The sequence below is a fragment of the Candoia aspera genome, chromosome 1 (genome assembly GCF_035149785.1).
Source record: "Candoia aspera isolate rCanAsp1 chromosome 1, rCanAsp1.hap2, whole genome shotgun sequence".
In the NCBI taxonomy this organism is placed as follows: domain Eukaryota; kingdom Metazoa; phylum Chordata; class Lepidosauria; order Squamata; family Boidae; genus Candoia; species Candoia aspera.
Genome location: NC_086153.1, coordinates 2,743,583 through 2,764,175, shown reverse-complemented (window position 1 = coordinate 2,764,175; position 20,593 = coordinate 2,743,583). Strand labels below are relative to the sequence as shown.

Sequence of the window (20,593 nt, the reverse complement as noted above, 5' to 3'; positions counted from 1 at the left end):
GGATCTTGAGCATTACCTTGCTGGCATGTGAAATGAGTGCCACTGTTCGATAGTTTGAACATTCTTTCGTGTTTCCCTTTTTTGGTATGGGGATATAAGTTGATTTTTTCCAATCTGATGGCCATTCTTGTGTTTTCCAAATTTGCTGGCATATAGCATGCATTACCTCGACAGCATCATCTTGCAAGATTTTGAACAGTTCAGCTGGGATGCCGTCGTCTCCTGCTGCCTTGTTATTAGCAATGCTTCTTAAGGCCCATTCAACCTCACTCTTCAGGATGTCTGGCTCTAGCTCACTGACCACGCCGTCAAAGCTATCCCCGATATTGTTATCCTTCCTATACAGGTCTTCTGTATATTCTTGCCACTTTTTCTTGATCTCTTCTTCTTCTGTTAGGTCCTTGCCATCTTTGTTTTTGATCATACCCATTTTGGCCTGGAATTTACCTCCAATGTTTCTAATTTTCTGGAAGAGGTCTCTTGTCCTTCCTATTCTATTGTCTTCTTCCACTTCCGCACATTGCTTGTTTAAAAATAATTCCTTATCTCTTCTGGCTAACCTCTGGAATTTTGCATTTCATTGGGCATATCTCCCCCTATCACTGTTGCCTTTTGCTTTCCTTCTTTCTTGGGCTACTTCTAGTGTCTCAGCAGACAGCCATTTTGCCTTCTTGGTTTTCTCTTTCTTTGGGATGTATTGTTGCCGCCTCCTGAACAATGCTGCCAACTTCTGTCCAGAGTTCTTCCGGGACCCTATCTACTAAGTCCAGTCCCTTAAATCGATTCTTCACCTCCACTGCATATTCCTTAGGAATATTAGTGAGCTCATATCTAGCTGATCTGTGGGTCTTCCCTAATCTCTTTAGTCTGATCCTAAATTGTGCAAGAAGTAGTTCGTGATCGGAACTACAGTCAGCTCCAGGCCTTGTTTTTACCGACTGTACAGATGTCCGCCACCTTTGGCTGCAAAGGATGTAGTCAATCTGATTTCGGTGTTGTCCATCTGGGGAAGTCCATGTATAAAGCCATCTCTTAGGTTGTTGGAAGAGAGTGTTTGTTATGCAGAGTGAGTTGTCTTGGCAAAATTCTATCAGCCTATGTCCTGCTCCATTTTGTTCTCCCAGGCCATGCTTACCTGTAATTCCAGGTGTCATTTGACTGCCATGGCTTTGCTCTGCTATTAAAATCAATTCTGGGGCTTCCAGACCTCAAGGAAATCTGTTTTTACTGTAACAGGAAGAGCAGCTCAGAGATTTAATTATGATTTCCTGTTCATGTGACCATGTCCTCAGGAGCTGAGTGTGACTCAAGGGCATCTTTACCTTTTCCGTTTTGGGGATCATGAAACCCAGTTCCCATTACACGATCTCATCCCACGTTAAATGCACATTAAATGCAGCACAAGAAGTGTGCTTTGCAAGTGTGTGTAATGATTCTCTACCTAAAAAATTGGCACACATCACCTGTAGTTTATGACTGAATCACTCCTGCTGTTTATAGAACATGAAACTTCAAGCAGGAAGTGACCTAGTTAATCTTCTTTTTTCAAGGAGGTTAGTAATTCTGGAGGTGGGCTTACTGACCAGTTTTTGGAAGTCTGCCTAGCACCTGCTGATGATGGGAATCCTGACCATGCAGCTTGAGCTGGTCAACTTACCAGTTAGTCACTATGTCAGCACTAGACCATTCAAGCATTCACACAACAGTCAGGAGACTGGGATCCTTTAACTGTTTAATGAAGTGAAATGACTAGGACAGAGGTAAAGCTGCGAATGGAGAATTCCCGCTAAAACATACATTTAAAACTACATTCCCTTGATTGCCTTCCTTTCCCACAAAAGTACGTCACCCCCCTTCCCATCCAGGTGGTGTTGCTGGTGTATCTCCGCTGACCGGCCTTGATGTGAACCACCACCTTTTGATCGGAGGTATCTGACACAGTGTGTGGAGATGTTGGGCTCTTCCAACGATCTTATGCTCATGAGATCTAATAACCACATCACTGGTTCGGCTTTAGTTCGGAGCAGGCCTGCACAACATGCAAACCGTGGGCAGCCTTATCATGTGGTTTTTAAAAAACCCAATAAATCCATTGCTCCCAACTGTCGTTGCTGTCCTGAAAGGCACACTGCTGAGTGCCTCCAAGCTTCATCAACACCACCAGCTTCATCACTGGCCGTTAGCCACTGAACAGCTGATTGGCACGCCAGCTATTCTTTGTGGCCCACAATTATTTTTAATTTATCCGTGCGGCCCCTTCCCCACTACAAGTCCGGCAGGCCTGATTTAGAGGCTGAATATGTGGCTGGTTGGACCAAGCTCTGCTCGACTTATAACCTTGTTGCAAGTGAGGCTGTTGTGAGACTCTTTTGAAATCATGCTACACGCATTTAGGAAAAAGAAGCCCAGCGGATAGTTTACAGCAGGGTTCCTCAACCTTGGCAACTCTAAGCTGTGTGGACTGCAACTCCCAGAAAAGCTGGCTGGGGAATTCTGGGAGTTGAAGTCCGCACAGCTCAGAGTTGCCAAGGTTGAGGAACCCTGGTTTATAGGCATGGAGGCGGATATGAAATGGAGCAGGAGGACTGTCTTCAACTGGTGTTAAAAGGAATGGCCCTGTTGGCAGTGAGTGGCCAAGGCTAGCAGCCCCCAGACATAGCCCAAGTCAGGGTTTCTCAACCAGGGTTTTGCAAGAGGTCATTAGGCATAAAGTGTGGCCATGAGACATTCCTTGACAGCAGAAATGGCCAAAAACACATCACGGCTGAAAGAAACACAGCAGGCTCCTGGCGGAACCTGACTCCCAGTTTAAATGGACTTCTGTACAGAAGCACAATTTTATTTGTATTTATTATTCAAATTTTGCTACCGCCCATCTCCCCCAAAAGAGGGACTCTGCATTTATAAGGCTCTTTAGAAAGGGCTGGTCAGAAGCCAAGCGTCCAACCTCTTCTCCAGCTGGTGCCCGGTGACTGGAGGTGACTGGAGGCGAGGGGGGATGTGCCCACAGCAGCCTTGGCTGGCCAACAGGAACGGGCAGACCCCACTTGGGTGTGCTATGAACATGTTGCCAATGAAGCATGCCAGATCACACCCAGGGCCGGATTGGCGCTAGGAGGGGAGGGACAGCTCAGCTTTAAAACTGGAAGAGTCAAAGATGAATTTAAGCTGTGGGCCGGGGATGAGCCGAAGGCAAGACCCTGAGGCTGTCGGGCCCATTGGTGCACCCAGAGGCCTCCCTGCCTCTTCTTGTGCGTGGGGAACCTTGAGGGCTGGGCCTGGCCCTTTCTGGAAGCTTTGGCACTGGGCTGGTTCTGTGGTTGGCCTTTTGGTCAGATCCCTGCCCTGCTCCCCACCCCAAATGTCCTCACAGGGGCTGTGTTCATGCAACATGCCGAAGGCTGAGGGGCTAAGCATGCATAACTTTGCTAAGCTTGGTTTAGTTTTAACCTCGGTTCACCTTTCTGTGTCCTATGCAAGCAAATCCCACTGGGTTTGAGCAGAACCTATTATACCAAGCCAGAACTGGGTTAATTTGGTAACCAGCTAAACATGCTGTACCCAGATGCCCTCGGATAAATCTTGTTAGAATCATCCCTCCTTCCCTCATCATCGCTGGGTTCCCCTTCGAGGTGAGCGAGCGCAGATGCGGAGTAAGAAAAAGTCATCCGTGTGGACGAGAACAGTTGCGCATCCCACTGGGTCAAGCTCAGCTCCAGGAGCCGGTCAGAGCTTGGGTGGACCAGCCGTCCCCTGAGACGGCCTGCTGTGGAATGTGGTCTCTGGCCACCCGCTTGCCTCTGCCTGGGCTGCACCTTTTCTTTTGTCATTTTGTGCCCCCTTTCACAAGGGCCCAAGCGCAGCCCTGCTCTATCAGGCCAAGCTCATCCTAGTCCCCCGTTTTGTTTCGTGCTGTGGAAGATGGGGCTGGGGGTGGGGGCAATGCAAGCAAGCAATGGAGACCTTCCCCTAGCCCACCACCCTCTGTACTGTGGGCAGGTGGAGAGAGGCTCCCCCAGACTCCGGAACAGCGCAAAAGCGGTCTCTCCTCCCCTGCTTCGGGAATGGCTTTTCAGCTGCCCACTCTGGCCTACTGCAGCCCCGGCTGCTCCTGGTGGCCTCCCGTCCGAGGGCCAATTCTGGTTAGCCGCTGCGATCACGCCAAGACCGGCCGGGGCTGCCTCTAGTTCGCAAGCCCGAGGAAAGCCACTCCGAACTGGCTCGGTCTCCCGCGGGGAGGCCGCCGCGGCGGATGGTGCGCGGGGGGCGCCGGGTGGGAGCCCAGCCGCGCCCCCCCGCCCTTGCGAGGCCCCGACGGAGCTTTCCGGGGGCTCCTCCGCGCCTCCCTCCCTTCCGAGAGACCCCGTCCGCGGCGCCCCGGCCCGGCCCGGCCCCGCCTCGCCTTCCCCGGCCGCGCGGGGCTTCCTCCGCCGGGCGCGGGGCTGGCCCGCCCTCCAGCGGCCGGCCCGGCAGCGCAGCAGGAGCGGCGAGCAGGATGGGGAAGGCGCGGCGGTCCCCGGCGGAGTCGGCGGCGCCCAAGGCCCCCTCGGGCCGCCGGAGGACGCCGCCGGCGCCCGCTGCCCGGGAGCGGGGCTCGCCGAGCGCGGCCCGGGCGCCGCCCAGGAAGCCGCCCAAGGCGCAGGGCCCGGCGGCGGCGGCGGCGGCGGGGGGCGAGCCGGGCGGGCCGGCCCTGGCGCTGGCGCTGGGCGCGCAGCGGGAGCGCTGGCTGCAGTTCCAGCGGCGGCAGCGGGTGAGCTGCGAGGAGGCGGCGAAGCTCCTGCTGGACGCCTTGTGAGTAGCGGCGGGCGCGGGCCCGGCCACGCCCCCGCCCCCCGTCCCGCGCCCCGCTGCGGGAGCGGCCCGGGGAAGCGCCTCGGACGCCCGGCTGGCCTGGGCTCTCGGCGCTCGGGAGGGGGGCCGGCCGGGGGCCCCCCGCCCCGTCGCCGCTGGCGGGCCCCCCCGGGGAGCAAGAGGGCCCGGGGAAGGGACAGCCGGGCGGCCCCCGGAGGCGAATGCAGCAGCCCGCCAGCAGGCTTTGCCCGAGAGGGACCCTCGGGGAGGAAACGTCGCCCCCGCGCCGGAGCAGCGCCTGGGGCTCTCTGAGCGAGGGGGCTTCCCTGGACCGGGCGGCCTCCCTCCGCCTCCAGAGCCCCAGACGGTGTCCCCGTCTCTTGGCCCCGGAGGAGCCCGCACGGTGGGTCTCGCTGCCCTGGGCTCAGCTGGCAACCTCTGGAGGTCGGGAAGAGGCCCCTGGCCTGGATGCCCTCGGGGCAGCCACCAGCCCTGCTCCCTGGGGACCAGAGGAGGGGAAGGCCCGGGCACCTGGGAGACGCTGCCCTGGAGGGCTGTGCCAAGAAGACAGGGAGCTGGAGAGAAAGGGCTGTCTTGTGTGCAAGGAGGAACCGTGGCTCCAGGGCAAAACGCTAATTCTCCCTAATTCCATTCTTCCAACCACTAGTGGTTGTATTCTGGTCCATGAGCAGCTTGAGTCCACATACACTACAGGTTGTCCTCACTTAATGATCATTTGTTTAGTGATGGTTCAGACTTACGACGGTGCCAAAAAAAACAACTTACAACCAGTGCTCACGACCGCCGCAGCGTCCCTGTGGTCCCTGTGGTCACGTGATCACGATTTGGGTGCTAGGCAACGGGTTTGCATTTATGACCATTGCCACATCCCGTGGTCGCGTGATTGCCATTTTCAACCTTCCCGACTGGCTTCTGGCAAGCAAAATCAACGGGGAACCGCGTGGTTTGCTTAACATCCATGCAGCTCGCTTAATGACCATGGTGATTCACTTAACGGCCACCACAAAAAAGGTCGTAAAATTGGGTTGGATTCGCCTAATGACTGCTTCGCTTAGCAACCGAAATTCCAGTCTCAATTGTGGTCGTTAATCAAGGACTACCTGTAGTGCAGTGTTTCTCAACCCTGGCAACTTTCAGATGTGTGGACTTCAGCTCCCAGAATTCCCTGAATTCTGGAGTGCCTCTGCCATTAGGAAACGGGATTATTGGTTGCAGGAGCCAAAGCAGTCCCAGAGCAGGCCGCGTTCTTTTCACCAAAGCCCCCAGGTAGTCACTGGAACTCATCGGCTCCAACCACAATCAGTAACGGATCTCTCTCTCTGCAGCGAGTACCAAGGGCTGGTGAAACACACGGGAGGCTGCCACTGCGGGGCTGTCCGGTTTGAGGTCTGGGCCTCCGATAACCTCCACGTCTTTGACTGCAAGTAAGTATCAGCAGATGCTCGGCCCCTTGAGGAGGCTGCAAAAAAGCAGGTTGATTCACAGCGGTTTGGGCCAGCAGAGTCTTTCCAGAGGTTCCCGCTGTGGGGTTACATCCAGGGTGAAATTAGGGAGTTGTGAAATGGAATGCAAAGAAGGCCCCTGGCCAGCATTTTCTTTTTTCTTTCTCCTGTGGGAGGAACACTGTGTTAGTCTGTGCTCGCCAAAAATCAGGAGGCGCCTGGTAGCCCCTTTTTCCGAAAGCTCTCAAACGCTTCTGCCTTTGAATAAAATTGGTGAGGTGGAAAAAGGGGCCACCAGACTCCCTTTTTTTTTCACTTGCAGGCTTCCCCTTGTGGTCGAAGCATCTGGTTGAGAGAGTCCTTCCCAATTCACATGTCTTCCTCTTCTCCCCCTTCCCTCCTCCAGCTGCAGCATCTGCGTTAAGAAGCAGAACAGGCATTTCATTGTGCCTGCCTCACACTTCAAGCTGCTGAAGGTAAGAAGGGGCTGGGTAGGGGTGTCGACTAAAGCGTGGTAGGGTTATTCCCCCGTTTCCCTTTGGAGGGCTGGAAAACCTGAGGCTTTCTGGAGAGACCACCACCCTGTTTACCAGCTCACCAAAAGGTTTAGTTGGGATCCACACTCGGGGACCTTACACTGGCTCAGCACGGGAAAAGGGTCTGTTAGCATTACTGGTGGATCTACTGAGAATCAGATTGCAAGGGACAGGATCCAGGCATCCCTGGCGGGATCCGAACCTGCCGCAGCTTTCATGGCACATATTTATACATACCATCTTCTGAGCCCATGTATACAATCTCGTTTGGAAACGTAGAATTGTAGAGTTGAAGGAACCATGAGGATCATCTAGTTGAGTGTTTCCCAAACTTGGCAACTTTAAGATGTGTGGACTTCAACTCCCAGAATTCTGGGAGTTGAAGTCCACACTTCTTAAAGTTGCCAAGGTTGAAAAACCCCATCCCAATCCAATTCCCTGCAAGGTGTAGGCAAACTTAATTCAACCATCCTGGAGGGAGGGTGACTGCCCAGCCTCTTAAAAACCTCCGGAGATGGAGAACCCGACACATCCATAGGTAGATACTCCCACTATTGCACAGATCCTCCAGAATCACAGTAAAGACGCTCATAAAATTCTTGAAGCTTTTTCCCCAAACACCCGCATAATGTGTCTTCTTGCCCTCAAGGGTGCTGACAGTCTCTCCACGTATACCTTCAACACTCACTGTGCCCAGCACACTTTTTGCAAGACGTGCGGCGTCCAGAGCTTTTACACCCCCCGTTCCAATCCAGATGGCTACGGTAAGATATGATGTGGGGCAAAGGGTGGGCAGATGTCAGGTGTCTCTAATGCTGCTCTTCCGTCTCAGAAATGAATCCGTAATCTTTCTACACCCCCAGTTATTCTCCACTTCAGTTTTCTCAGGCTGTGGCAGATGTGAGAGCCACATTCTGTGAGAGCTATTCCATTTTTGCAGAATTGCAACGTGGCACTCACATATTTCGTACCTGTTAAAAGTGTTTTATTGCAAAAAACGGACAAAGAAAAGACACCCTGTAGCCACACCCTGTTCATTCCATGGATAAATCATGAAGAGTGTACAGGTAGTCCTGACTTAACCACCATTTGTTTAGTGACAGTTCAGATTTACAATGGTGCTGAAAAACCCAACTTACGACTGGTCTTCACACAACTGCCACAGCATCTCTGCAGTCACGTGATCACGATTTGGGCGCTTGGCAACCTTGCATTTATGACGGTCGCAGCGTCCCGTGGTCATGTCACTGCCATTTTCGACCTTCCCGACTGGCTTCTGGCATGCAAAATCAACGGGGAACCATGTGATTCACTTAACGACCACGTGGTTCGCTTAATGCCTGTGGTGATTTGCTTAATGGCTGCCACAAAGAGGTGGTGAAATCAGGTCGGATTCACTTAATGACCACTTTGCTTAGCAACCAAAATTCCGCTCCCAAATGTGATCGTTAAGTGAGGACTGCCTGTATTTGGATCTCAGCTTGTCTCGTGCAACTCGCCCCTTCCTGTTTGGTCCCTGAACTTTTCTTAGCCTGCTGTTATCTATCATCACTCCAAAAGGGTTCCCCCATGCCATAGCCCTTGGTGATCCCACCTTTTACTAGTCTTTTGTTTTGTAACAATGAAATAAGATGCCTCGGGCAGTGAAACCTTTAATAACAGGCCCTTTCAGATCAGGTGTGCAAAAGAATTGTCCCCAGAGAGCATTTATTTGGACATTATCTGCCACAAGTTTAGCAGTGCCTTACCTTTTTTAGGCTCGGGGTTGTCATGAGGGAGTGTGTCTGTCTGTGTGTGTTACACATGCAGGTGCATCTCCACCTCTGCACATCTTTGGGTCAAAGATCTCTCTCTTCGGAATGCAAGAGTGAAAAAAGGCTGTTCCAGGCGAATATTAAATTGCCATTTGCAGCCTTCTGAAATTTCAGAATTCCGGTACTGAACAAAGTATTCTAGGAGAGCAATCTGTGGGTGTAGTGAACTTCAGCAACAGTTTTTGCCATTGAACCATCCCAGAATTTCACCTTTTTTTTTTTTTAATGCTGCAAAAGCAATTGCTCATGTCCTGCTGGGAAGAGCAGCAGGACATCAGCACTCTGGGGGACAGCTATGGGGTGGAAGGAAAACGTTTCAGTGCTCCCCCCTCCCTCCCATTTCCAACATCCCTGCTCCTGTCGGCATCTCAGGGTAAACCAGACAGGTAGCACAACCAGATGAGCTAATTCTACTTTATTGTAAAGCTACATTGACAGAATCTTGCAGGTCTGAAAGTACAATTCTCCCGCCATTTCCTTTACAGCCTGAGAAACTAGGGAGGGTCCCTTCTGAGCCTCTTTCTCCACCCATTATGCAGCTGCGGGCTATGCCCCCTCTTATCTGACCATTTCTTTGGCACCATCTCTTCACCCAGTCTCCCAAGGTCTTTCCCACACACCATTACAGCTCCAGATAACTTCACAGAACGTGAGCAAAGCTGGATCTCTTATCCTGGCCCTTCTGCACACCCACCAGCCCAGCGCCTGCTTCAATCCCAGGAGCGAAACATGCTCTCCACTTAAGACCTAGTCTGCCAGAGGGAGCACCCTTGTGCAGGGGAGAGGACGGCCCTGCCTCCTCTGCTACGGCTGTCTGTCTCTTTGCAGGAATCGCTCCGCACTGCCTGGACGAGGGGACCATCACCAAGATCACAGTGGAGCCCATTAATGGCAAAGAGTGGGAGAAAGCGGTGAAGGCCCATCCCACCATCAGGAATATGTCGAAACCGTGACCTTCCCTGTTCTGGAAACACAGACACTCAGTGGGTCCTCTCTTCTCCCCTCCCCTCCCCTTAACCCTGGATTCATTTAGGAAACAGAACCGTGCCATTTTGGTGAACTTCTCCACAGTTAACTGCCCATTTTCCCCATCGATAGGCTAGCTGTATAGAAACAGGATTATCTCAATCCTGCACCCTCCCCCCAAAGAGAATTGCAGCTTTCTTATACTGAGAAAAGGAGCATTTAGGGGGAAAAAAAGATTAAAACACTGTGAGGCCCCAAAAATACACTGAAGTGCTTGCTAATGTGCAAAGATCCAGAGGAGAAATTCCTTTGAGGTGTCCTATTTTCAGCCTTGGGTTCCATCTAGCCAGGAGCCTTGCCTTGGCAAGACAGCCTGGGGATTTGGAGATGATTTCCATTTTTTTTTAAAAAAAAAAAAGAAAGGAACACGTTTTTTGGCAGGTCCGTTTCCTTCGGAGGAGGCGCTGCTCCATCACGGTGCTTAGAATAGCTGCTCTAGAAGCCTATTTTTAGGACGGGCTTAACTCGGTCAGCTGCAGACCTAGTGCCTGGATCCGCACAGCGTAAGAAGCTTGGTTTGTCTTGGAGGGCCGGGGGGAATGTCTTTGTGTACTGTGTGAATTGAGAAATGTGGATTAATTCAGTAATCAGGTTTAGGGTTCGGTATGAATGCAGTCCTTGAGTTGCCTTGTCCCAAAGGACACTTCTCACTTTTGAGGAAACTCTTGACTCGTTTTGGAAAAAATAAAAAAACATATTTTTAAAGCATTGGTCCTGTATTTCAATACCTTCGAAGGAGGGGTGTCGTCCCCCATCCTTCTGCACAATACACACTGCACTCGTGCCCAAGTTGAAGGAGTCGAGGGGCGCTCCCCAGTGGTTTCTTGCGTGCCCATCGCCACAACAAGAACATCGTAAGTGGCAGCTGGAAGGAGAAATTTGTGACGCCTTGTGGAAGAACGCCGCGTTGGCAGCGGGCTGGGCACGGCTTCCCACGCAGAAGGCCGGTCCGTCCGGAGCACGTCCCGTTCCATTTTCCCATGCGGCCGGGCCCCGGGGAGCCGAGTCTTCCTCCCTCTCTGTGTGTGTCACCAGTTCATCTGAAATCTCTTCCCCGTTAGAGGAAAAGCAGCGAATTGATCACCATGTAGCGTGAGAACATCACATACAGGCGGCGGAACCAGAGGAGTTGGCTGTGGTGGCACTGCATCGCCCTCTGGAAAGAGAGACGCCATCAGACTCCGGCCTTGTACGCAAGGAGAACCCCAAGGGGGTGGTGCTTTGGATGAGGCGGAGAAACCACAGGTCATTGTGGCTGAGTTGAGGGGTACGTCAAGAGCCCCCCCGCCCCAATTCAGCGAATGGCACGCCTGAAGGGTGACTTGACTTACGGTGAGAACTTAAGAGCAGAATAGTTGTTTTCTTGCTGGGATTGGCAAGCAAGTAGGGTCTTGATGTTTCCCCAGAGGTCAGAGGACCCCCAGGCCAGACTAAGCTTTCCCACTCCAGAAAGCCTGTCTGAAGGCCCAGGGCTCCATTACGGGGCAGAAGGAGCAGAGTCAGTTCCTGCCATCTCTAAGAAAGGGCTGATCCTGAAACTCTGGCAAGAGGACAAGAGCAAAACTGGGCATGGTGGAAGGAACTTGGTGGAAGACACTGTCCTTTCCTATTGGGGAAGGGGCTTCCGGGCAGAGCATCTGCTCCTCTGGATGGATGACTAGCCTGGGGGTGGAGTATCTGCACAGGATTGGGGAGATCCCCTCCTGCAGAGGGGGAAGTGACGACCTGGATAGACAAAAACTTCGATCAGTTTTTTACTTGCTGGCTGGAATTCTCCAGCCACCGGATGGAGGGACTTTGCTCTGGAGGCTATGCGTGGTCAATCACCTCAAGTTTCTTGCTTTATGGCTTGTTTCGTTACTCCCCTCCTCTCCTGAATATGTTTTAAAAATAAAACAAAGCAGATTTTGGGATCTGAGTCAACCTCACGTCACCGGGGATCCCTGTGCAGACAGTCACACCAGCTGCCAATTTAGAACACTGAGCCTCTGCTGTTTGGGTTCGCTGGGCCAGATGCAGATGCTGGCCAGCACACTTTGCTTGGGCATTCGTTTTCCTCCTCCCATGGCAAACAAGGGTTTGCAGAGAAGGTTGAAGTGAGGATGGGTGAAGGGCCTTTGCTCAGCACAAGCCTAAAAAAGGCTGGGCAGTGTTGAGCTTTGGGGATTAGCGACCATGGTCTAGACCAGTGTTTCTCAACTTTGGCAGCTGAAGATGTGTGGACTTCAACTCCCAGAATTCCCCAGCCATTCTGGGAGTTGAAGTCCACACACCCTCAAGTTGCCAAGCTTGAGAAACACTGGTCTAGACAGCAGATTTCCTGATGTTTTGCTGGCAACTGTGGCTGGCATCTTCAGAGGCAAGGGCGTCTGAAGATGCCAGCCACAGTTGCCAGCAAAATCTGCTGCCTAGACCTCAGTTGCTAAACCCAGAATCTCAACACTGCTCAACAGTGGTGGGCTGTGAAAGCCTACAGCACTAAAACAGGCTGAGCCTGGCCCTCCAAATCATCCTGCATGTGGAAGCCAGTTGCTGGGGATGTTCCTGGATTGGAATGAAGATGTCATGGGATGCTCTTACCTTGGCCAGTTCTGTTTCTTTTTCCGTCAATATAAAGAGGACATCCTGGTTTGTGTAGCAGCTGAGGGGGGCATCCAAGAGGGACATATATTTCCGGAAAACATTCACTGTCTCAAGGATAAGGAACTGACAGCCTGGGTGAGAAACAGGAACAGCAGGGGAAATCCAACACACACCTTTGTCTTCTCACCGAGAAGACAATGAGAAACGAGTTATAAAGCAAGTCCCACTTGGCCCAGTGAGATTTCTAAGGTGAAATTGGCCCAGGGTTACCACTTCAGGTTAGATGTAGGAGACATGTTTATTCATGGCTAAATATTAATCCAGCGGGGTTCTGTTGTGCGCTCCAAGGCAAGTCTACTCTGAGCTAATGAAAAGATTTCTGTATCTTTCTAAGAATTAACATCCCGCACTTTTAGAGGCTGTAGGAGAGCCGTGTTAGTGCAACTGAGCCAAAAATCAGAAGGAATCTGGCAGCCCCTTTTCTGACAAACAGGTTTTATGAAAAGGCACCAGCTTTGGCGAGCTGCACTTCACCGGTTACAATTAAGTGGCTAGACTGGTATAGGATTTACATTACATTTTGTTGGGTATATTTTCTTATATTTTGGGGTGGGTTTTTTTTTTCTCTTACTACGTTTTGTTCACCTTATCGTCCTTTTGGAACAAGGGTGCCTAATGACGTTACAAATATCAGAAGGAGTCCGGTAGCATCTTTTCCAATGATAACTGTTGCTGAAAAGCTGATGCCTTTCAATAAAATTTGTTCACTGGAAATTTTACGCTTTTCCTACATCTTTAATGTCAGCATGATAACTAACAAGCTACTTGCTACGCCAATTTTTTTTATAAAGACCACAGAAAGCAAAAAAAAACCCCAAAACATATTTAAAAATCACCAGCAGCAGCACCGGGCAAAACACAGAAACCCTATAATCAGTTGCACTTTTCCCCGGGTACATGCATTCAGAAACCTTCTCAAAGGTGGTGTTCTCCGCATGTGTTCGACTTGCAGGCCTCCATACTTAACAGAGTATGACCACCTCATTTCCTGCCCATGAGGCTCTGGGCTGGAAGGACTGGGAATCGGAGGCTCAGCGTGTATGGAAAGCAAAGGTCTAATCCTGGAGAAGCAGCTTGTTTTACCACCTCAAGTACTGATTACTAACAGTATTACTAGCTGAGTGTTATGTTTTACTGTACAGCTTGTTCAGATGCTGTGAGCCAGCTGGGGAGTTCTGGGAGTTGAAGTCCACCCATCTTTGCTGGGTGGGGGATTCTGGGAGTTGAAGTCCACCCATCTTTGCTGGGTGGGGGATTCTGGGAGCTGAAGTCCACCCATCTTAAAGTTGCCAAGGCTGAGAAACTCTGGTTTATATCTACAAAGATCAGAATCGTGCAAGCAACGATATTCCCTGTGACACTTTAGGGAAGTGACAGTTGGAGTTTGAAGAAGGAAGAGAAGAAGAGCATTGATGCTTTTGGACTTTGGGGTTGGAGAAGACTCCTGAGAAGACCATGGACAGCCAAGGAAACAAACCGATGGATCATCAAACACATCAACCCAGGGTTCTCCCTCAAGGCACAAATCACCAGGCTCAAACTATCCTGCTTTGGACACATTTTGCAAAGACCCCTAAGGCTCTCTGGAGAAGTCCATAATCATGGGAAAGGTGGAAGGAAAGAGAAGAAGAGGACGACCAGCAGCAAGATGGAGGGACTCAGTGACGGTGGCGATGGGTGCGCCATTGGGAGAGCTGAAGGACCAGGTTAGGGACAGACCATCACAGAGAAAATCTGTCTGTGTGATTGCTCATCATCAGCTCCAACTTGACTGCAGCACCATCCATCCATCCATCCATCCATCCATCCATCCATCCAATATTCTATCTTGATTCCTACTTTGAGAGTGACTGTGTGTAGGGTGTGAATACAACATTTGCATCCACCTCTCCACGCAGGATGTTCTGAGCAGAAAACCAAATAATTAACAGCAGCCCTACTTCCTCTCAGAAGTCAAGCCCTGCTGAAGGGTAAGCCTAACATGGTTGAAATACAAGCAGCTAAGAGACAAATGTTCCAGCAAAAATTTTATCTCAAGCAGTAACAAAGCCTCGCTGAGAAGGAGGGACTTTGCCCTGTGGCAGAAAGCCAACAGAGAGACAGGCGGGCACTGGAAAATTGCCGTAACGCAGTCCACGTCCTCAGCGGAAAAGCCAACAGATGGCACCATCTCACCCAGGATGCTGACTTTCAAACAGGCCTTCCTTTCCTCTTTCTTTCCTTGCAAGCTTGCACTGTTTCTAAAAAGGGGAAGAGAAGCATTTCCCCCCTCCCAGGGAGACCTCTCAGTATTTGCAGGGAATTCCTGCCTTGAAGGGGCTGGACTTCCTCCCGTCTCCATGTTATTCCTAATGTCTGGACCTGCAGCCTGGAGCTTGTGCAGAGAAGGGGTTTGGAGGTGCGCGTCTGACAAGGACAATCGAAACTGCCCAGAGTCCCCCTTTTTAGGGGGAGATGGGCGGTGATATAAATTGGAATAATAAATAAATAATAAATGAGTCCGCTGCCTCCAGAGAAGATGACAGCCTTTGCAGCTCTGAAGGGGTGCCAGGCAGAAGATAGAATAGAAGCTGTCTTTGGCTTCAGAGGACAACCTCAAAGGGGTGGGTACACCAGGGAAATGGATTTTGACTACGTGATCAACTAGGTGCCTCAAGTCAGTGCTGGTTCTTAGCAACCACCTAGGTGGACTTCCTCCAGGAGGTACTGTCCTCAACCTGGATTTGGCTAAAGATGATTATTTAACAGTGGGTTGGAAGGCAGATGTGAGATAGTTAGGCTGAAATTGGATGGCCTTTGTTGCTTTTTTCTTTATAGAGAGGGGGTGGACTAGGTGACCTCTGAGGGAGGTTCAGCTGTAGCTCTAATTGTTTACATTTCCTTCACAGAATGAAGCAGTCAAGGGAAGATGGCCTTGATGGACATAGGCAAGCACCACTGCCAAGGCAACAAGGGGTGAAATGTTTTTTAAGTCCAGAAGATCCAGACAACATTTGGAAGTGGCTCAGGCAGACACCTCCCCAATTTGCTGGAGTATAAGAAGGGGAAGGGGGTCCAGCACAATCTGACCTGCACACTTCTGTTGTGCAGCCATCCTCAAGGAAAGTAGCTTTAGCCTTCCTATGGAGTTGATTTCTTGATCTGGTCCACCTAGTGGGGCCAACAGGGATGTCCGCAGGGCGTGGTCAAACAGTCAAGATGGGGGGTGCAATGGAGCGATTGCACATCAGGCCGTCGTTCCAATCGCTCCATCGCACCCCCATCTTGACTCTTTTCACCATGCCCTGCGGGCACCCCCATAAGCCGCACAGCCCAGGTTCAGTTTAGTAGCCGTGCCACTGAGACGAAGGCTTGAAAACATCATTAATTAGGCTGCTCTTGCAGAACTGTGTCTGGGTTGGGGCATGTCCTTGGAAACCCTTGGAAACCCTTGGAAACCCTTGGAAAGGGTAATCTGGAGCTGGCGCAGGGGGAGTTTCCAGACTGGTAAGAGGACTGGAAACCAAGCAGTATCAGGAACAGGGCAAGGGTCTGTTTAGTTTGCAACGGTAACAGGAGATACGAAAGCTGTCTCCAAATAGCTGAACGTTTTTTACGTGGAAGAGGGTGGACCTCTCCTCTGTTGATCCAGGGGGTAGAGCAAGGGGAACGGGTTGAAGTAAAAAGAAATGAGCTTCCAGCTGATTCTCAGGATGAATTTCCTGATGGTGAGAGCTGCTAAATAGTGGAATCGCCTGCCTAGAACAACGGGGGATTCTCTTTCGGACATGGGTGGCCACTTGGGAGTGGATTAGTGGATTCCTGCAACCCCAAGATTTCTATGGGCACCAAGTTACAGGAGGCTGCTATTTTGCCCAGTTCAGAATGTTCTCCGCTTTGTGCAACCACTCTGGCTGGGCTCACACATTACATCCAGCCATGGCTGGTTTAATCACGTTTCACTGGATAAACAGTTGGCTGGGTGTAAGGATAACCTTCGGAGACAGGAGGAAGAGCCGCAGACAGTGCAACCGCCAGATAAACAAAATCTGAGTCCAGAGGAGGAATGGAATTTGAGAAAACGACTCAGACTGGACCCTCCCTAGTTCCCTTGAGGATGAAAGCAGGGACAAGGAGGGGGGAGGCGCATTCAAACTTGCAAGATTGATGCCAGCCCTTCGAGGTAGTCCAGACAGGAAACCAAAACTGAGTACTAACACTACCTTTATTGTAAGGTTCCAGTAACAGAATCTTGCAAGTCTGAAAGCGCTTCCCCCCTCCCTGTTACTCTCCCGAAAACTAGGGAGGGTCCCTTCTGACATGCTTCCATACCCCTTTTCCTTCTGTGGGCTGAGATTCCTTTTATGCACCGGTTATCCAGTCTGTGGCTCTTCCTCCTGTCTCCCAAGGTCATTCTAACACCCCATTACGCTGGGTTCCCATATAAGGCTGTCCACAAGCCATGGTTTTACAAGCAGCAACAGCTGCAAACACCTATTACGCTAAATCAGAGCCAAACCAACCACAAGCTGCTTTAGGGCAACATGTGAATTCTGGCTGACCCACTTGTCTTACCTTGCCCGTGTCAGGACACACAGCAGCGACTAACCTAAATTTGCCTTTCCCAACAGGGTGCCCTTCAAATATCTCAGACTCTCGGCTGTGACGGGCACCATAATCAACGTACCCAGAGGTGCCAGATAGGAGACGCTGCCCTACATTCACCCCACTGAGGTAGAAGTGCGAGATCTCTGTGTTTTTCCCAATCCTATACTTTGGAGCAAAGCTCCCCTTCGCTTGTTTGTAAGTTGGCTTTCAGGGTGAGCGAGAAGGACTGGAACTGGAAAAGGAGAGGGAGAATTAGAGCATTGGCTGTCCCCACTTTGGGAGGGGAAAGGAAAGAGGCCACGGAATGTCTGATTTTTCTGTGCCCAAGGCCAGCCTTGGGCATTGCAAAATCTCCCCGTTTCACAGACAAGGTGGCAGGGGGCTGCTGCAGACAGATGTGCCCTTTCGGCTCCCCTCCTCCACAAGCCTTGACATCACCAGCCCTTTGCCGAAATCCCCTTTTAATACGATAACTATTCTGGCCTGCCAGATCAAAAGAAGACACACCAGGAATGGCAGCTATATTTGGGACGGCTTAGCCTAAGCAGCGAGTTGGGTGTTCCTGGGGTGACTGTGGGTCAGGGAAGAGGTGTTGTGATTGAAGAGGCATCAGATGCTGTGGGTGGCAGGGAGAGGCCAGAGCAGAGCGATGTTTAGAGCAGTGTCTCTCAACCTTGGCAACTGGAAGATGTGTGGACTTCAATTCCCAGAATTCCCCATGCTGGCTGGGGAATTCTGGGAGTTGAAGTCCACACATCTTCCAGTTGCCAAGGTTGAGAAACACTGGTTTGGAGGAATATCCAGCTAAAAAGGGACATGGATCTCTGGAGGGGAAGCCAGATGGGGAAGTGGGCTTTAAAAAAGTTAAAAGAGGAGGTTCTCCATTCACAGGAATCTATTCCAATACCTGTGTGGCTGCAGGGAAAGCTACTTTACCACCTTAAAACCCCATCTAACCACCATTGAATGTAGAAGGTTGAAATAGGTCAATGAATAGGTCAACCCCATCTACCACTATTAAATAAAGAAGATTGAAATAGGTCAATAGGTCCTACTGGCCTGACTTAGTAGGACCTATTGATGATTTTTTCCATCTTCCTGTATCCGTTAGTTCCTCTTTCCAAGAAGAGGCAGTCAACTGTCCTCCAGACATCTCAAGAAGACCTTTTGTTCATCTTCACAAATATTCTGCCCCCTACGTAGACCTTCTGCTCCATTATCTTGGTCAATCACCCTAGAAAAGTGGGTTGCACTTCTCAAATATCGTCTGAAGTAGTCAACGCACCCTCTTTTTCAAGCAGACCTAACCAGGAGGAAGTGAAAGATGAAGATAAGTGTATCATGCTCCATTATAACATAAAGATGGGGGTGAACTTTCCAGGGAAAACTGACTGGCCAACATCAGGGGACATACTATGGATTCAGACATGCCTGATCTTTGTAAAAGAACAGCGGAGATTGCTGGCGTCTGCACAACTTTCCGAAGGCCTCACTGGAATGATTTTGGATAGCATATTTAATAGCAAAAGAATAGCATCTTCCACTGGAAAGCTATTGCAGGCAGGGGGCTGTGTTTAGTTTATGGTAGGCAAAAATCAGGAGAAGCGTGGTAGCATTTTTTCAGGCGAACACATTTTATTCCAAGGCAGAAGCTTTGAATGAAGCTTTGAGGCCACAACCCACGAAAGCTTCTGCCTTGGAATAAAACGTGTTTGCCTGAAAAAATGCTACCATGTTCCTTCTTATCCCTGGACATACGTAAGTATTTCAAAGGTAAATGCTCTTTGCTTCATCTATTTTTTTTTCCCCATTTCTGGCCCACGTTTTTGGCAAGAGAAATAGAAACGTCTGTCTGAGCGCTAGAGATTAATGGCTTCATTTACGGCTTCTCCCTGTTAACCGAACGGCTTTGTTAATAAAATATTTTTATGAACAAGAAAGCAGCTGGTGAAGCAATGTTTTCAGGTGCACGTAAAGAAGCAGAAAAGGAGGCCCCTTGCTCACTCATTAGCACACCCACCTTCCAGAGCCTTCCTCTCTGAGTGCAGGGACCTGTAAAGAGCAAACAGGACAGAGGTAAGGAGAAGTGTTACGGGGCTGCCCCCCTCACCCCAGTGGTTCAACAGGTGTATTTGGTCAAAAGTGCTCTCATTAACTTGCAAGCTTTTAACCTGCAGGCCATACTACACCATCCGTGGGCCCTGGATCTGATCCAACTGCAAGGGAGCAGATTTAGGCTAAACATTAGGAGAAAGTTTCTCCCAACAGTTTGGGAGGAGGCGCACAGCCCTGTGGGGTGCTGCCCTCCTCTGCTGGTCCTGCATGGGCAGCCACTGCGTCTGGCCCTGGAGGGGACCAAAAGAGCAGGCACATCCACCAGGTGGGAGGGTTAGACAAGGAATGACTGAGCTCCAACTCCCACTGCCCGTAACTGGGCAGCAAGGGGAAAGCTGAACAGTAGAAATCCTGTTGTGCCTTCCTGATAGAATAGTGTGCAGTGGGGAAAAAGGAAAACATTTTGGCTGGTTAACCCACGCTGCGCCTCCTCGCTGCTCTGAGAGGCCTGTAGGGGGCAGCCGCCTCTTCAAAACAGGTTTTTTTCCTTGCCAAGCCCTCCGGTTACACAATGCCTGCATGCTGCGCAGATGGGGTGCCCCCAAAGTTACCCACCTCCTTAGGTGTGGCATGAGATGTGCAAAGTAGCATTATTATCGAGACAAGTCGAGTGGTTAGGGGAGTGGTATGTCCCTGAAGCTCAACGGTGTGTGTGTGTGTGTGAGAGAGAGAGAGAGAGAGAGAGGTGGCCACAGCTGCCCGCGACCAACTGAATTTTGGGGAACAGGGATAAAGAGCGTGTGGCTTTCCCGTTGACATCAAATTATAATTCACTTTTTATCCTCTATAATCTGTCTAAGATGGTAGAGGTGCGGGTGGGTGGGTAAGAGACAGGGCCTTGCATCCTGTGCCAAGGGCTCAACAGAAGCAGCCTTCAGAAACGTGACAGCTTACAGAAGGGGTGGACTAGCAGTCAAGGCGCTGGATCAGGATTGGGGAGGTCTGAATTCAAGTCCATGCGCAGCTAAAGCAGCTCCCTGGGTAACTTTGGAGCAGCCTGGTCTCATTCTGTCAGCCCAGAACATGGCTCTGAAAATCATCTTGGATATATAGCCCCCAGGCTAGCCATCTAAGAAATAAATCTTGACCCTATAACTGTGAGGGCTAGGAATTCTGAGCGCCAGAAGTCCCAACGTGTACGAATTTGCAAGATGGACTTGCAGCATGAAGACGGACTTGGAGAAGGAACTTCCTAGTTCTGAAGATCTTCCATGACCAGATCTCTGGAGCAGAGCACAGCCTCTTCAACTTGGTGCCATTGAGATAAGTGTATTTATTTATTTTGCACGACTGCCCATCTTCAGATGCAACTCTGGGAACTGCAACTCCCAGAATTCCTTGAGTGGGTTAGCTGGGGAATTCTGGGAATTGCTCGTCTAACACATACTCAACCTCTTGGAAAGCAACAGGGCAAATCCAAGGGAACAGGGCAAAGCATGAACAACACATTGTGCCTGCAGATGGATCTGGGAATTTCCAGTCGAGGCACTTTCTTAGTCCTCTGCCAATTTGTAAGGCTAGGCTACAGTGTGCGTCTGTTTCCTGCTACCTCTTTTCAAAAATTCCAGCCCAGGATTCCCTTGTGCGGGCAGGATGCAAACATTTTCTAATACAACTC

General features: G+C 50.7%; 2 protein-coding genes across 2 annotated transcripts in view; one reads left to right on the top strand and one right to left on the bottom strand.

The window, feature by feature from the left end:
• The first annotated feature begins 4,466 nt into the window (after nucleotides 1–4,466).
• Nucleotides 4,467–10,335, top strand: CENPV (centromere protein V). Its single transcript, XM_063296099.1, has 5 exons — nucleotides 4,467–4,791; nucleotides 6,138–6,236; nucleotides 6,661–6,730; nucleotides 7,440–7,554; nucleotides 9,433–10,335. The coding sequence occupies exons 1-5, from the start codon at nucleotides 4,496–4,498 to the stop codon at nucleotides 9,555–9,557; spliced, it is 705 nt and encodes a 234-aa protein (XP_063152169.1). The 5' UTR covers nucleotides 4,467–4,495; the 3' UTR covers nucleotides 9,558–10,335.
• Nucleotides 9,990–20,593, bottom strand: part of PIGL (phosphatidylinositol glycan anchor biosynthesis class L) — a 33,597-nt gene continuing 22,993 nt past the window's right edge. Inside the window, exons 5-7 of the mRNA XM_063296040.1 lie at nucleotides 18,881–18,912; nucleotides 12,211–12,344; nucleotides 9,990–10,786 (exon numbers count right to left, since the gene is read on the bottom strand). Of these exons, the coding sequence (XP_063152110.1) occupies nucleotides 10,688–10,786; nucleotides 12,211–12,344; nucleotides 18,881–18,912 (265 nt within the window). The 3' untranslated portion in view covers nucleotides 9,990–10,687. The remainder of the gene's footprint in view (nucleotides 10,787–12,210; nucleotides 12,345–18,880; nucleotides 18,913–20,593) is intronic.